At 38.1% G+C, this 17,572-nt stretch overlaps 1 protein-coding gene and 1 non-coding gene across 4 annotated transcripts in view; one reads left to right on the forward strand and one right to left on the reverse strand.

The window, feature by feature from the left end:
• Positions 1–17,572, reverse strand: part of EYA3 (EYA transcriptional coactivator and phosphatase 3) — an 89,359-nt gene that overhangs the window by 27,377 nt on the left and 44,410 nt on the right. For 2 of the 3 annotated variants that reach the window (XM_043909429.1, XM_043909431.1), the window contains 3 exons: positions 10,866–11,003; positions 4,286–4,371; positions 1,558–1,741 (listed from right to left, as the gene is read on the reverse strand). In XM_043909429.1, coding sequence (XP_043765364.1) covers positions 1,558–1,741; positions 4,286–4,371; positions 10,866–11,003 — 408 coding nt within the window. The remainder of the gene's footprint in view (positions 1–1,557; positions 1,742–4,285; positions 4,372–10,865; positions 11,004–17,572) is intronic. The other variant, XM_043909430.1, reaches the window with a different exon arrangement.
• Positions 4,558–4,630, forward strand: TRNAG-UCC. Its single transcript has one exon. It is a non-coding gene; the product is annotated as a tRNA-Gly (tRNA).

A 17,572-nucleotide genomic window follows, 5' to 3' on the forward strand; every position in this document is an offset into this window, starting at 1 on the left:
CCTACTCCAGTATTCTTGCCTAGAGAATCCCATGGACAGAGGAGCCTGGCGGGTTACAGTCCATAGGGTCACAAAGAGTCAGACACGACTGAAGCGACTTAGTACACACACAGCTGAAACAAGATTGCCTATGAGTTGTTAACTGTTGAAGTTGGATGACAGATATATAAGGGTTCACTATACTATTCTGACAACTTCTGCCTTTGACATTCTCCATTATTAAAAAGTTAAAACTGTTATGAAGAACAAAGATATTTAGAGAAATGAATTAAAAACTAAGGTATTAACGCATGTAATGATTTCAATGTTATGCAGGCTTGAAGCAGTGACCATCTGGATGTCCACCTATTTAGAAGACTAGTAGAGGCAAGAGGCACAGAAAACTGCTTTAGTTGATGCAGACCACTGTTTTTATTTTTTCTTATTTTTATTATTATTTTTTTTTTCATTTATTTTTATTAGTTGGAGGCTAATTACTTTACAATATTGTAGTGGTTTTTGCCATACATTGACATGAATCAGCCCTGGATTTACATGTGTTCCCCAAACTGATCCCCCCACACGTGTTCCCCATCCTGATCCCCCCCTCCCACCTCCCTCCCCATCCCATCCCTCTGGGTCTTCCCAGAGCACCAGCCCTGAGCACTTGTCTCATGCATCCAACCTGGGCTGGTGATCTGTTTCACACTTGATAATACACATGTTTCAATGCTATTCTCTCAGATCATCCCACCCTCGCCTTCTCCCACAGAGTCCAAAAGTCTGTTTTATACATCTGTGTCTCTTTTTCTGTCCTGCATATAGGGTTATCGTTACCATCTTTTTAAATTCCATATATATGTATTAGTATACTGTATTAGTGTTTATCTTTCTGGCTTACTTCACTCTGTATAGACCACTGTTTTTAAAAATGCATCAGTGTTAACGATAAACAGTCCTTCAAATTATAGGATGTAACAGCAAACCACCAAATTCTTATGAAAAATAGAGATGAATAAAAAGTATGTGCATATGTTTACTGAAAGTGTAAGTCTTTATGTCAGGATATTAAAATCTGGACATCATAATTCACTGATTCATTGCCAAGGTAGAGGTTTAAATTTGTAGGTGAAATTCTATGTATTTCTTTGGGGAAAAAGGACCACAGCTTTTCTCAAAATCTTAAAGGGATATATGACACAGAAAAAGTTAAGAACTACCACCCTGAGGTGTAACCAGAAGTCCAAATGATGCACAGACTAAAACTGGACTTCTTTAACTACTACAAAACGTGCTAAGATTCTGAAGTTCTCTGAGACAAGCTACAGGGAGGGTAGAGTGGGAGTCAGAAATAAAGTCTTTTCATTCTTGGTCTTTTTTTGTTCACAACATCAAGTTTTACATTCAGTCTGCCAATGACTCATCACAGTCTGGATAGTGTTAAAAATACCCCTCACCTGAGAGGGAAAGCCAAGAGCACAGAACAGTGACTTAGACGTCTAAGAACAAAATAGTCTTCAACATCACCGGCTGGATGAAATGCCCTTAAGCCAAAGTTTTTAGAGCTGCAGAGCTTACCAGGGGACAGTCTGGGAGCGGCAGCGGCAGGTCCCAGGACACTGGGCTTCTCCGTCTGGTATGTGGCTGCTGCTAAGGTGGTCCTCTCAGCATCACTGTTGGTCTGGCCTGGGACCCCAAAGCTGGAGCTGGGGTAGCAAGCTTGGTACTGACTCTGACCAAGGATGGTATAGGTGGGATAGTCCTGTAGGTCAAAGGGGATAAGGGAGGAAAACAAGACTCAGAAAGAGCAAAACATGAACTTCAACACAAAAGACTTTCATGTCCCTTTCTCACAATTATTTCCTTAAAACATTAATTTGACTTTTCGTTTACCTACCTATACGGTTTTCCACCTAAGCCAATGGTTTCTGTGGAAACCCAAGAGTCAAGAGGAGATGCTGAGGGTAAGGCTGAGAGAGGGAAGTGTCCCATGCATTGTACACACAAAGTCCATTTTCTACTATAATATTCTTTTTCTCCTACTTTATGTACAGAATTTCTGCATAGAATTTTTGAAGGAAAGATTCTACACTTTAAGAAGTTTATATACCACTGCACTAGATGGTAGTGCTTTTTAGGATAGATAAGCGTGAACAAAAAAAGCACATATCCTACACAGTTTCCCAGCTTAAAAACTGAGTATATCTCTCTTTAAAAAAAAAAAATCACATTTTCTTTAAAATATCTGAAGGGAACTTTTGGTAGTTTCATAGGCACACACATGACAAAATTTATCAGGTCATAAACTGGAACCTGTGTGGTTTACTGTTTATCAATTAAACCTTAAAAAAGCTGTAAAAAATGCGTATGATGCACAGCTCAAACACATCTTAAAAAAATTCCACTGATATTGATACTGGTGACAAGTAGGAAGACACTAATTGATCAGATCAATTATTTTATAAAGAGTACTGAGCATCTAGCATAAGCCAAATATAATTCAGTGTGTGTGTGTGTGTGTGTGTGTTGGTGCATGGACAGGAAAAACAAATATTAAAGAGTTAAGTCAAACTAGCTGAACTCAGGGAGTTAAAAATCTAGTGTGTGTGTGTGTGTTGGTGCATGGACAGGAAAAACAAATATTAAAGAAAAGAGTTAAGTCAAACTAGCTGAACTCAGGGAGTTAAAAATCTAGTGTGTGTGTGTGTGTGTGTGTGTGTGTGTGTGTGTGTGTGTGTGTTGGTGCATGGACAGGAAAAACAAATATTAAAGAAAAGAGTTAAGTCAAACTAGCTGAACTCAGGGAGTTAAAAATCTAGTGTGTGTGTGTGTGTGTGTGTGTGTGTGTGTGTGTGTGTGTGTGTGTGTGTGTGTGTGTGTGTGTGTGTGTGTGTGTGTGTGTTGGTGCATGGACAGGAAAAACAAATATTAAAGAAAAGAGTTAAGTCAAACTAGCTGAACTCAGGGAGTTAAAAATCTAGCAGGATATAAGGCAGAAGTATTTCCAACAAGTTAGCAATAAAAAATGAAAAAAGCAGAGACTTCCCTGGCAGTCCAGTGGTTAAAACTCCGAGCTTCCATTGCAGGGGGCACAGTTCAATCCCTATTCGGAAATCCATATGCTGTGTGGTGTGGCCAAAAAGAAAAAGGAAAAGCAAGAAAGAATTCCAGGAATGGTTGGATCAGGGCTGGGTAAGGAAAAAAAAATTGAAGATGACTGCTCTGGTTTTGTGTGTAGGTATACTAAAAAATAGTGTGCGCTCTAAGTTGCTTCAGTCATTTCCGACTCTTCGTGACCCTGTGGACTGTAGCCTGACAGGCTCCTCTGTCCATGGGGTTCTCCAGGCAAGAATACTGGAGTGGACTGCCATGCCCTCCTCCAAGGGGATCTTCCCAACCCAGGGATTGAACCTGCGTGTCTTATGTCTCCTGCATTGACAGGTGGGTAACTGACAAGAATTGAGACACTGTAGGAAAAGCGGCATTACTTTTGGAGGATAATGAATAGCAGAAAGGGTGGAAAGAAAAGTTGGTTTTAGATATGGTTAACTTAGGGAAACAACAGGATATTAAAGGAAAAAAGCCAATCAATCAGCAGGAAGCCTGTAGATATCACGAGGTCAGGACTAGACTCTTCTTTTGGAAGTAGTAAATGGACACTGTGAATGTGTAAACATTCCTGGGGATGAAATAATAAACATGTGGAAAACTAAATACAGACTGTCCATGACTGAAGCCAGGATATGAAAGGGAGAGAGATGTTGCCCTGAAGAGTTCCAGGTACACAGCAGGAACTCAATAAATACTTGGGGACTAGAAGAACAAACAAATACAAAAGCAGTCAAACATAAAATGTGAACCAGAATAGTAATATTAACTGTAGCCAGGAGAAAAGATCCATGGAGACTGTGGCTGATAATACTAATTGCTACAGAGAAAACAACAAATAAAAACATAACAACAAAACCAAAAAACTCCTAAAACACTGAAGATGTTACCAGTGATCTAAACATAAAGTTAGCACAACAGTGATCAAGACCAGACCACAAGGAATTCACAATCAAATGAGTGGCTAAATAGGGAGCAGATAAAATCATATCATTCAGTCTTAGCAGAGGAATGAGAGAGACTGGATAGTAGCCTGAGAAACCATTCTAGGTCCTAGCTCCGGGAGCATCCAGAAAAAGGTCTCTCCACAGCCCATACTGGTTGTTTCTTAGAACTGGCAAACCGATAATGAAAAGAAGGGAGGAAGAGCTAGTTAGATGAACCGTATCAAGTAGGATGAACAAAAGGAGCACCATACCTGGTTTGAGATGCTGGAAACTGCTGCTGTTGGAATATTGGCAATAGCAGATGAAGTGGGTATCAGGCTGGCATTTGTGCTTGAAGCTATAAGATGCAAAGTGTTAAAAGATATTATGCAAAAAGCTCAAAGAAATTGAAAATATATTCTGTCCTAAGTAAACAGATTGACAAGGAGATAAGAAACACTGGCAAAGGAAATAGATACTAGATACCAGTTTTGCTCTTTTGCATGCCATACCTTAATTGAGATTTAATTAGAAATATGGGACTTCCCTGGTGGTTCAGTGGCTAAGACTCTGTGCTTCCAATGCAGGGGGCCCGGGTTCGAACCCTGGTCAGGGAACAAGATCCCATGTGCTGTAACTAAGACCTCATGCAGTCAAATAAATAAATAAATATATATTAAAAAAAAAAAATCTTCTAGAAATAAAGCAGTTCACACATTTCTCCTGTTTCAACTTGAGTCTTCAACTATTTCTACTAAAGTCCTAGAAGGACACAACACAATGCACTGGTTCATGCTAATGATACTAAGGAAATCAGAAGCTAAACCAGATCATTCCAGTCCATCTGGCATCTCTGGCAGCTGCAAAATGACTCACCTGCAGTGTGACCTACTGACACCAGTAAAAACAACAAAAGCTCTGGCAAATCCACATGTAATTCCTATACTGTGATATTTACTGTCATTTGCCCAAAATTATGCCTTTTCTGGTGCAACACAATTACTTTGAGCAACTGAGGTAGCTCTCCAAATTCTAAAGTGTTTAGGGTTGCTTCAACAAACACCATGTTCTGGCATTTAATGATTTCACCAACGAGCCTGGAAACACTCGGAAAGTATTCAATACTATTCTGGTCAGGTAAAAAAAAATTTAAGCTACTTAGGCTGCCTGTGTCAGGACAAGGAATTTGGGTTAAGTTTTTCACACCCTTCTATCACAAATTTCACCTGCGTTTTATCAAGTCCTCAGTGACTAGCATTTGCCACACATTTTTTTTTCCCGAGGAGGACAATATAAGTGATATTGTGAGGTACTTACTGCTCCTGAACTTCTCCTTCACTCATCATAAACATGCTTACTCTTGGTTCCTACTGCAGTCACACACACAGTAAACGTTCACCATCAGGTAGATCAGACCATCTGACTACCTATCCCATTGATGACAAAGTCCTCAGAGGGCAAGTTACTGGGAAAATCTCTATTAACAGCAGTGCAGGTGAACAAATGTGGCAGAAACTTGAGAGTCCTGGTCAAAATCAAGAGCGAATTTTTATCCCTTTCCCCAAGGCTACTCTGCTTAAAGTCTAGAAGAGACTGAAGCAAGTTGGACATAAGGAACAGCTACTGAGGCAACAGTAGCTTCAGAAGACTTGAGAAAAAGAAGAGTTCATTTGTCCACAGTCACAAAGTTAAAGGTAAACAGCCAAACGATAATTGGGATCTCCCAATTCTTCATTCAGTGCCTTTTCTTTCCCGAGTTAGGGATCAGATTTCCTCACTACTCAGGGAGATTTTCTTCTCTATAGTACTCCCTCCCACACTAAATGAAATAGATTTCGTACTCTTATAGATAATATTTTCTTCCCATCAATATTTTTCTCCCTAAGGGGAAGTCCTAAGAAATTACTGTATATAAGCTAGATGATTCTGTAAGTAGCTTTTAAATTATTCTTGAACGAAAAGAATTTTGGGTACATTCCAGATTCTATTACCAGTGCATTATGCTAGGCAGGCCTGCTGACTGAACATAGGTGATTTAATGTCAGAAAGATGAAGAATTTACTTAATCTCTCAAGGTTATCTCTTCCAGCAAAGTTTGTTTCTAGATCAATTTTTCTTTAGCTCTAGTCCTAGCATATACTCCTCTGTTTCTCCTGCTGCTGCTGCTAAGTCGCTTCAGTCATGTCTGACTCTGTGCAACCCCATAGATGGCAGCCCACCAGGCTCCTCTGTCCCTGGGATTCTCCAGGCAAGAATACTGGAGTGGGTTGCCATTTCCTTCTCTAATGCGTGAAAGTGAAATCACTCAGTCGTGTCTGACTCTTTGTGACCCCATGGACTGTAGCCTACCAGGCTCCTCCATCCATGGTATTTTCCAGGCAAGAGTATTGGAGTAGGTTGCCATTTCCTTCTCCATCTGTTCCTCCTATTTATCTTTAACTCTGTTCTACCTTCTTAATAATTTATAAATGGTTAGAGGTTCAACTTATTCATATTCTGACGAAGTAGTTTTATAAATTTAACAATTTTCAATTTTACTAGAGGTGAAAAGGTAGACCTAAAAAACAACCGGCCACATACTCTAATTATCCATGACAGGAAGTTTAATGTCTTGATTAGCTAGTTGCTGATATGAAGTTTTTAACAAGTACAGTACTAAACATCACAAATTCCTCTCAGCAATAGTGGCTTCCATTACAGAAAATGTTGGTCTGCCAACCTAGAAAGTTTAAGGGCTTAATAACAGTTCTTTCCTCAACTCAATCAAATCATTCCTGAAGTGTCATTCATTTACTCATCTGTTCATCAAACCAGGCTGTACGATGTGCCCAGAAACTGTTCCAGTCACTGGGGAACAGAGAAGTGAAGACAATGCCTGCCCTCATGTTATTTAAATTCTAGTGATATAAGTCAGATGACAATTAAGTAATATTTATTTAGGTTCTTGTAACCAGAATTGAAGCTAAACTCACCTTAAAATATACACAATCATTACATGCCCTACCTCCTGCACTCAAAGTCAGGCACCTCAAAAAAAAACAAAAAAAAAAAACCAAAAAACACTGATCATCCCACAGAAATATATATGTAGGTCTCAACGACAACAAATTTAACCGCTGACTTAAAAAACAGAAGCAGCAGCAACAAAATATGCAACAAAAAGAATAAATTTCAAGGATCATTTAAAACTCAAGTGGTAAATCCTATTGATATATATATATATCTAAAGACTATTAGCTCCCCAAGTGCCAGTGGGATGGCCAACTGTTTTTGGAGTGTTTCCACTCCTGTTTTGACAATGAAACTGTGAAATCATAGGAAGATAAGCTTCTGAGAACCATGCCCCACTCAAGGTCCACCTGAAGCAGTCAGGATACACAGACAGCTTTAATGAGAAGGCTGTGGTTACAGAACTGTGAGAGGCAACGTTATGCGACATTACCCCACAGCTGGAGGGTAACCCAAGGGTTAATGGCACATAGAAGTTGGTGCAAGATTTAGTTCCTACCCACCTCACTAATTTTATATATGTCTTTCCACCACCCTTGCTCACCCCAGCTTTAGAGTTACTGAAAACAAGACCCTCTTTCTCGCTTGAGGACCTTTGCAATGTCGCTCCCACTGCCTGGATTGTTCTCCCAGGCCTGTCCCTCTTGCCCTCCAGCTTGATGGGTCCTGGTCAGCATGTCTATATCCTGAGACTCTGATTCCTCTATTAAAACGAACTCCTTTCTTGTCTCCCCAATCGCAACAACCAGTTCTTTTCCCCTTTCAGAGCACTTTTTCAAAATTTATTTCTTCCTTTACTTTTTTGTTCTCTGCCTCCCCTCCTAGTCCGTAAGCTACATGAAGGCAGAATCTTGCTATTTTATTCATTACCTTCAACATCTAGCAAAATGCCTGGCCTGTAGTAAGCGATGCTCAATAAATACTCATGGGATTTATGAACAACAGCATGTCAAGGTTATCAAAAACAAGTGAAGTGTGAAAAACTGCAGTCAAGAGAAGCCTAAAAAAAAATGACAATCAAATGAAATGTGGTGTCTTGGATGAGATCCTGGAATAGAAAAAGGACATCAGGTAAACACTAAGGCAATCTAAATAAACCTATGATTTAATTAATAATAATGTACTAATATTAGTTCATTAATCATAACAAATGTTCCATTCTAATGTGAGATATTAATAGTAAGGAAAACTGTGTGTAGGGAAGGGCATATATAACTCTATCATCTTCTCAGTTTTTCTACAGATTTAAATACAATAAAAAAGAGCCTATTAAAATACAAAACAAATCTCCTAGTCAACGAAAGACTATTATGTGTCACCAACACTATTAGAGCCCAAAGACATTCGCTGAACATCAAGGCTGGGTTAAAATTAATTTTGAAAATTCTAAAACTAATCTTAATTATTTTAACCATTTCAACTCAAGAAAATAACCAGCGATTTGGCCACACAGTCACAGACACTCTAGGAAAAGGTTGATATAAACAACCCAAATCTATTTAATCAAAGGGTTTTCATGAGCATTGAAGTAGAAACTAAAGAAAAGATTTTGATGAGAATTGATCAAGCCAGAAGTGGAATTTGCTATAATTTCTCTAATTTCTCCAAGGGATGGGCTATTGTCAACTGTTGAAAGCTTTTGGAGGGGATGAGGGGACATTGCCATTTTGATTACTTAAAAAAAAAAAAAAAATCAGTACAATGCTCCTTGCTTTTATTCCATGCTGTGACTGGGTAGTTACACGGGAGTGGGTGGGAAGCGGGGGGAGATGAAGCCCTGAAGAGCTAAATAACATTCATTAGCCAAGCTAATGGAAATGAAAAGTAGGGGTGAGAAGAGTGATACTGATAGTGGAGAATTCAGGTACTCAAATGTGCCAAAAACATCCATATTTCATTTCAGCTAATTGTTACTACCTTCTTTCTACCAACTTTTTCTCAGAATAAATGGCAAAAATTGACAACTCGATGGTTAATTTCTGCCTTAATCCCTACCCTGTGCCAAAGCTCTAATGAAGAATATAAAGGGCCAATAGATTAACTAGAAAAGGGAAGGGAAATGAATTTAAATATTTGCTACTATAGGTTCTCAGTTTGGGGAGCGGATATTGATACCATGACTTCAACACTGAAAATCATAAACATTACACTCATATGCTGGGGCCAGACTGCCCAGCTTACATCTTTGACTTATCCACTGTGTCTTATGTGCCAAATCTGTAAAATGAGATTAATGACAGTACTTCCATCATAGGTGTGTTATGATTACATGAGTAACACTTATCTGCTGCTAAAACAATGCTAAACATATAATACAAACTTATAAATACCAACAATAATCATTAGCACAATGGAGGAAACTGGGTTAATTGATCTAAAGGGAGAAAATGTACTAAAAGGTAAAGAAATTAGGATAGTGGCAAATTAAGTCACAGAATGGCTTTGTGACTTTTTTAAAGCAATGGGTCTTAAAAGACCCCCACAAGGTGGTTCTTCTTGTTTTACAAGGAGGGAGAAGTAAGCTCAGCTACCAGGTTCCACAAATTCAAGATACAACTACAGAGGAGTGGTGGTTCTACACCTTGGAAGAGGATTATTAATATAAAAGAACTTGCTTTTCTTTCATGACCAAGGTGTAGTCATCAGAGATATAAATGTTTAGGAGGGACCTGTCTACCAGACTTGCCTGTAGTTGGACCCCAAAGCCTACCAACCTAGAGAAACACTTTATAAAAATGAAGAGGGTTAGAGGAGAAGATAAAGTCATGCTCTTAAGTTTTTCCCCTCCTGGCTTGTTCCTGTTTTAGAAAGAAAGAACGGGGAGGGGGGGTGGAAAGAAAGGAAAAGAAGAAAAGAGGAGACTTGCTAAACAATAAGAGACAGAGGTAGCTCAGGGTAAGGTCTTAGGAATGTAACCAGTTCTGTTCCCAATAGACCAAGAAAAAGTAGTTCTTCATCATTTTACTGAAAACAGTTAACACCGAAAATCAAAACATTTTAATATAATCTAAATAAGAACATTTTTTTATCCTCAACGTTTGTATCTTAAGAATACCTCTGACCAGTTTTCACTGTCCTAACTTCATCTCTCTAGCACCACCATTTTATAATAAGTAATATTTAAAAGCTGGGAGAAAGGAGGCAGATGAGAAGCCAAGTTGATGGACATTAATTCCCCATTTGGAGCAATGACAAATTGCCTGCATTAGACTTGAAAGGATAGGGAATTAACTCAATAGTGCCTTACGAGTTTCTTTGTCTTCATTCCTAATAGTCCTGTTTTAATTCTAACCTTTCAGAAGAAAAATCTGGGAAGGCAGAGAGGTTTAGAGTTCAAGCTTTAATGCTATGCTTTTCATCACAAAATAGAAACAAGACTGAATTTTTTGGCAAGAAAAATGCTTATTACCAAGAAGTACAAAACGGGGGAGGAGGTACGACAAAAACCACAGCAGAAAAGCAGCACGCACGTTATAAAGTAGCACTCATCTCACCTTCCATTCTATTTGCACGTCACAGAAAAGAAGTCAGCAGAGCTCTAACCTACAGTCTTCGCTCATTTACAGGACAAAATGTCACTGAAAACAGACTAGAACACAATCAGACAGGTTTTCTGGACACCAACATGCAAAAGAGGAGTCTTCAATTCTATTAAGCAGTTCACGAAGGCTTAAACTACTTATGAACCTCACTCCTAAGTTCTGGTTTGTCTAACACAAAAAGCATGCACAAATGCAAATATCCTGTATCACCCAATATGTTTGGAGATACAGGTAGATTAAAAACAAAAAAACAGTAATAATTAAAAAAAAAAAGGAAACACACACAACCATGCCTGTTTACCTTGAATGGGGTAAGAATAATGTGCTGGGCTTGGCTGGCTTGTGGTTAACCCTGTAGTGCAGGTAAGAACACTGTGTTGACTTGGAGATGGAGTCTGAATTAAACCACTTTCAGGTTTCATACCTGGCCACAATGCACCTGAATCAGATAAATTGGACCAATTACAAACAATACACTGGGACTGAGGAGCTTGGTTATGCTTTCAAATATCAGCCAGTAGGTTTAAAATCTAAATCTTAAAACAAAAATAAATTTGCTTGTAAGAGAAAATAACTGAATCTCCCACTCGTAATATACCACAAGCAAATACAATTTCAAAGAATTGGGAGTGGGGCCATAGAAATAAAAATCCTGTCAAAAACCCCAATAGTAATATATGTATATAAGTTCACCTCAATGGTTGGGGGAAATTGATCAGGAGTCAGAAAAAGAGCTACTGACACCCAAGTGTTGTTGTAAAGAGTATCTGACATTCAAATCATTTGTGTGCATTGTCAAGGTGGGAGATATTCCACATATGTTTAAAATTCACTTACCCATTAAATAAGAACCAGATTTTTCTAAAATGTATATATATACTTCTCTGCCTCCTTAAGCTGGTTATTTTGTTACCTTTGTTTCTTGTGATTAGGAAAGACATACCTGCTTACTTTCATAAATTAAAAACATTAACAGAAATATGTAATTCCTAATTTTTAGAAAAAATAAAGTCACATATAATCCCACCATCCAGACTTAACCACTATTCAGTTTGCATAAGAGCCACTAAGATTTCTTCTGTTTACAATCTTGTTTTTCCTTTTTAATCAAAATGGGATGTTACCTACTGTTCATAATTTGCTCTTCCACATAATATCTGAGAGACATCTTTCCCTGTCAGAACATAAAAATCCACCTCACACTGACAGATATCACAGCTCTTCACTTTTTTAATTTAATCACAATGCTCCTAGGTGGCAATCTTTTAAAAATATATTCATACTCTTTCCTATCTTCTTAGCAGGGGGAACATACCTTTTTTCAGAATTAATATTTTCAAGAGCACTTCTGTGCTGTGCCATGTACATTACAGAAACATCCTCAGAGACTACTGCAATATGTCAAGACATCTGCTTAGTACTAAGTAGAACTCAATTACAGTTCTATGATTTGAAGGTTCTTGTATCTCTTTGCTTTTTCTCTGTGATCTGTCACTTCTTGACAATCTTCTGTTTCTGGCTGTATCTCCTTTTTCATCTGCAGTAAACTAGGAAACCGTAAGAAAAGCATGCTTCTACATGAGAGTCTAAGGATATCCTTTATGAATGAATTGTTTCTGTCATAATTTTGGCTATGCCAAAGTCTATTAAAAGCCTCACTGTGCTCTGAATAGTTATGGCTACTGGATCAAGATAGTTGAAGCTGATAACTGGGTCCAAGAAGATTCATCGATGAAACACATTCCAGGTAGGAAATCAGTATGAAGGTCAGCCACAGCTTCAAATTCAGTATTACCTCATTTCACATACTCTTAATCTGGTAAGAAATTTGTAAATACATAATGCTTTGATAGTAAAGACCTCTGCTTCACCAGGGCATTCAGATATCTTAGTGTAACTCAGATCTATAAAATCTGTTGATAAGTAAATATAAGAACAGTAAAAGGAGATGTGAAAATCTTAAAAGGTTGACAATGCAACATAGTAACTGCCTTGTCTCAAACTATTTTTTTAAACTGAAGTACAGTTAAAATGTTGTGCTAGTTTCTGCTGTATGACAAAGTGATTCATATATACATGCATATATACATATATGTACACACACACACACAGATTCTTTTCCATTATAGGCTAGTGTAAAATATTAAGTACAGTTTCCTGTGCTATACAGTATAGGTTCTTGTTGTTTACCTATTTTATATACTGTAGTGTGTATATGTTAATCCAAAACTCCTAATTTAACAAACCCTTAAAGCTATTTAACTAACCCTTAAAATATTAAAAAGTCATAGTCTTTTCTCACCTATTAAACACATGAAATAACTTATTTGAAGAGATTAAGAAACACCAACATCTTAGCATGAATTAGAAGGGCTGTCCCCCTCCTTACTTAGTTCATGATGATTTTTAGTCTTGTCCAGGTAAGCCACAGCTAAAGTCCTTGCTATGGTTGACATTTAACAATAAAAAATATTTGAGAATATAGTTTTTTAAATGTTTATGATGTGAAATTTGAATATCAGTGCTAAGATTCTTGGTAATTGACTACCATATTTTTTAGAAAAAACTTGCCATTCCAGTGTCACAATAACTTTGATTTATTGTCATCAATTTTTTTTTTTCTAAATAGGTTCTGAACCTGGGGTGCTGGATTTGTGAACATGTTTATTATTACACTGTACTAAAATACGATCTTACTAATAAGAATAATATTAACGGAGAGGGTTTTGCTAGTCTCATTATTTAGTATGTATTCTTAAAAGTTTCAAAATGTCTAATTTTTATTAATTGGTCTTTCTTATAAGATCAAAAATTAGTGCAAAATGTCCAAGACAAGTTTGATGAAATAGCTAGTTTGAATGTTTTTGGCCGGAAACATGAAGTATAAACATGAAGTATATTTAATACTGTTTTATAAAGAATAAAGGAATAAAAGACAACATGGACACTGCTTCCGGCATCACTGTAGCCCTGCTCTTTAAGCCCTTCCTTGAAAAGCGCTCTTCCTAGAATTTCAAGTAACAAGTAGCATGACCACCATAGTCTGACTGAAGAGCACTACTGCCAACATCAAAGAAATAAAATCCTGGCTTCCTGACTCCTAGTCCACTGTTCTTTGCCCATAAGTTCAGACTTTCTCAAGTCATTTAAGCACCAAGAGCCTGATGTAGAGCAACAGCTGATCAAAAAATGGCAAAGGAATTTTTGTCTCCGAGTGCTATGCTCCTGTGGCCCCACAGTGGGGTCTCATCACTAACTCTACCCATGTTTCTCAGCCCAAGTACTTCTCTATGTGTTAGTTACTAACCAAACTAATATGAGCACCTCACTTTGCAGTAACGTGTATCAGAGTAGTGGCACTTTAGAGAAGACTATGCATGCTCAGTCACCAAGCTGTGTCTGACTCTTTGCAACCTGACGGACTAGAGCCTACCAGGCTCCTCTGTCCACTGGATTTCCCAGTCAAGAATATTGGAATGGGCTGCCATTTCCTTCTCCAGGTTAGAGAAGATTAGTTTGGTTAAGAACTGAAGTACATGTAAATGCTAGGAAAAAACATGAAGAAATATCTTGTTGATATAATAGCTCACTGGGATGAGCTATTATAAATACTAAATAATCTGAGTACTTTTGTTAATAATAAAATAAGTAATGTGTATTATAGATAATTGATAAACTATAGAAAATGAAAAGAAAAATATTGCATAGTATCATCATATAGAAAAAAATATAGGCGTTCTCGCTTTTGCATGGGACTGTGTTAACTGAAACCTGTACACAGTGGAACTGTGTCCTCATTTTGCATGCTTCTTCAGTAACTGAGATCAAACCTGTACTGTTAACATTCAGCTTTTTTTCCAAATTATTCTTTATGTAGTATTTTTTAAAAATACTTAGTATATTATATTTTCAGTTTCATATACTGCTTTTTTCAATTAATAATGAGCCATGTTTTCAAGACACTAAGTATTCTTTAAGAATATGTTTATAATGGCTACACAGTTTTCCATTCTATGAATCCACTGCAGTTTAACACACATCTTTCCATTCAATATGTTGGCTGTTTCCAATCTTTTGCTATTGTAAATAATGCTGTGATGAGTATCTTGGTAGTAAATTTTTGTGGTTATCGCTAATTAATTTCCTAGGATAAATCCCTAGGAGGGATTACTAAGGGAAATAACATGAACATCCTTAAGACTCTTAATACTACTGTCAAATCTCCATCTCACATTAAACCTCTTTTAAAAGAAGGCAGAACAATGGAGGTTAAGCCAATCTTTTGTGAGCTCCTAAAAACAAGTAAGTACCCTTTCCCTCACACACATTCAATCAGATCACTGGAAGTTAAACCTCAAATCCTTATTCTGCCATCTCATCACTTCTATAGAGCTGTGAAAAGATGACCACTATTCCTTTACTTTTAAAGATCTGTCATAATATGGGCTTCCAAGATTTCCTTTGCCTTCTCTCACTTCTTTAAAAGGAGCAAACTTTAATTTCATCTCAAGTCTAACATTAACTTTTCCATACACACCTAAATTTATGAGCACTTCTGGATTTAAACAGATTGGGGTGCAATTCTAATCCAAGGCATTTACTAACTGTATGACCTCAGGTTAGTCACTTAATGCTTCTAAACCTGCTTCCTCATCTGTAAGCAGGGATAATGCTACCACTTACTGACTGTTGGTTTGGAATAAACAAGAAAATAATGTAAAATGTGAAGTACTTATTCTCAGCATACTTCTTGGCACAGTAAGCACTCATTATTATTTCAATGGCAAAGCCAAAGAAAGCTCAAACTACCGCACAATCGCACTCATCTCACACACTAGCAAAGTAATGCTCAAAATTCTCCAAGCCAGGCTTTAACAGTATGTGAATCGAGAACTTCCAGATGTTCAAGCTGCCTTTCGAGGAACCAGATATCAAACTGCCAACATCCACTCGATCACCGAAAAAGCAAGAGAGCCAGAAAAATATCTACTTCTGCTTTATCGACTATGCCAAAGCCTTTGACTGTGTGGATCACAACAAACTGTGGAAAATTCTGAAAGAGATGGGAATACCAGACCACCTGACCTGCCTCCTGAGAAATCTGTATGCAGGTCAAGAAGCAACAGTTAGAACTGGACAAGGAACAACAGACTGGTTCCAAATAGGGAAAGGAATACATCAAGGCTGTATACTGTCATCTTGCTTATTTAATAACTTATATGCAGAGTACATCATGAGAAACACTAGGCTGGATGAAGCACAAGCTGGAATTAAGATTGTCGGGAGAAACATCAATAACCTCAGATATACAGATGACACCACCCTTATGGCAGAAAGTGAAGAACTAAAGAGCTTCTTGATGAAAGTGAAAGAGGAGAGTGAAAAAGTTGGCTTAAAATTCAACATTCAGAAAACTAAGATCATGGCATCTGGTCCCATCATTTCATGGCAAACAGATGGGGAAACAATGGAAACAGTGACAAGACTTTATTTTCTTGGGGCTCCAAAATCATTGCAGATGGTGACTGCAGCCATGAAATTATAAGACACTTGCTCCTTGGAAGAAAAGTTATGACCAACCTAAACAGCATACTAAAAAGCAGAGACATTACTTTGTCAACAAAGGTCCATCTAATCAAAGCTACAGTTTTTCCAGTAGTCATGTATGGATGTGTGCCTGGAGAATCCCAGGGACGGGGGAGCTTGGTGGGCTGCTGTCTATGGGGTCGCACAGAGTCGGACACGACTGACGTGACTTAGCAGCAGCAGCAGCATGTATGGATATGAAAGATGGACCATAAAGAAAGCTGAGCACCAAAGAATTGATGTTTTTGAACTGTGTGTGGTGTTGGAGAAGAATCTTGAGAGTCCCGTGGAAATCAAGGAGATCCAACCAGTCCATCCTAAAGGAGATCAGTCCTGAGTATTCATTGGAAGGACTGATGCTGAAGCTGAAACTCCAATACTTTGGCCACATGATGCGAAGAACTGATTTACTGGAAAAGACCCTGATGCTGTGAAAGATTGAAGGCAGGAGAAGAAGGGGACGACAGAAGATGAGATGGTTGGATAGCATCACCAACTCAATGGACATGAGTTTGAGTAAACTCCGGGAGTTGGTGATGGACAGGGAGGCCTGGTGTGCTGTAGTCCATGGGGTCACAAAGGGTTGGACACTACTAAGCGACTGAACTAAACTGATTATTATTATTATTATTGTATAAATATATTAATATAAAGTCATATTATTACAATAAGATTTTCTAAAGCTCTGTTTACATTTGAAATAAAAAACAGACAAGCTAATTCAGTGTTAGTGCTAAAAGTAAGATAATAAAATTACTGAAACGTCATAAGAAGAAGGTCTTCCCTGATAGCTCAGTTGGTAAAGAATCTGCCTGCAATGCAGGAGACCCTGGTTTGATTCCTGGGTTAGGAAGATCCACTGGAGAAAAGATAGGCTACCTACTCCCCAGTATTCTTGGGCTTCCCTTGTGGTTCAGCTGGCAAAGAATCCACCTGCAATGTGAGACCTGGGTTCGATCCCTCGGTTGGGAAAATCCCCTGGAGAAGGGAAAGGCTACCCACTCCAGTATTCTGGCCTGGAGAATTCCATGTACTGTATAGTCCATGGGGTCGCAAAGAGTCAGACACAACTGAGCAACTTGCACTTCACTTTTTCACAAGAAAAGGAATGGAGAGGTTTTTGTTTTTTTTTTAACTGAAGGGTAGCTCATTTACTATATGTGTTAGTTTCAAGTGTATAGCATAGTGATTCAGTTTTTTTGCTTCCCTGGTGGCTCAGTCAGTAAAGAATCCGCCTGCAATGCAGGAAACCTGGGTTCAATCCCTGGGCTGGAAAGATCCCCTGGAGAAGGAAATGGCAACCCACTCCAATATTCTTGCCTGGTGAATCCCACGGACAGAGGAGCCTGGCAGGCTACAGACCATGTGGTCGTAAGAGCTGGACACAACTTAGCAATTACACCACCACCACAGGTTATTATA

The sequence above is a fragment of the Cervus elaphus genome, chromosome 8 (assembly GCF_910594005.1).
Source record: "Cervus elaphus chromosome 8, mCerEla1.1, whole genome shotgun sequence".
In the NCBI taxonomy this organism is placed as follows: domain Eukaryota; kingdom Metazoa; phylum Chordata; class Mammalia; order Artiodactyla; family Cervidae; genus Cervus; species Cervus elaphus.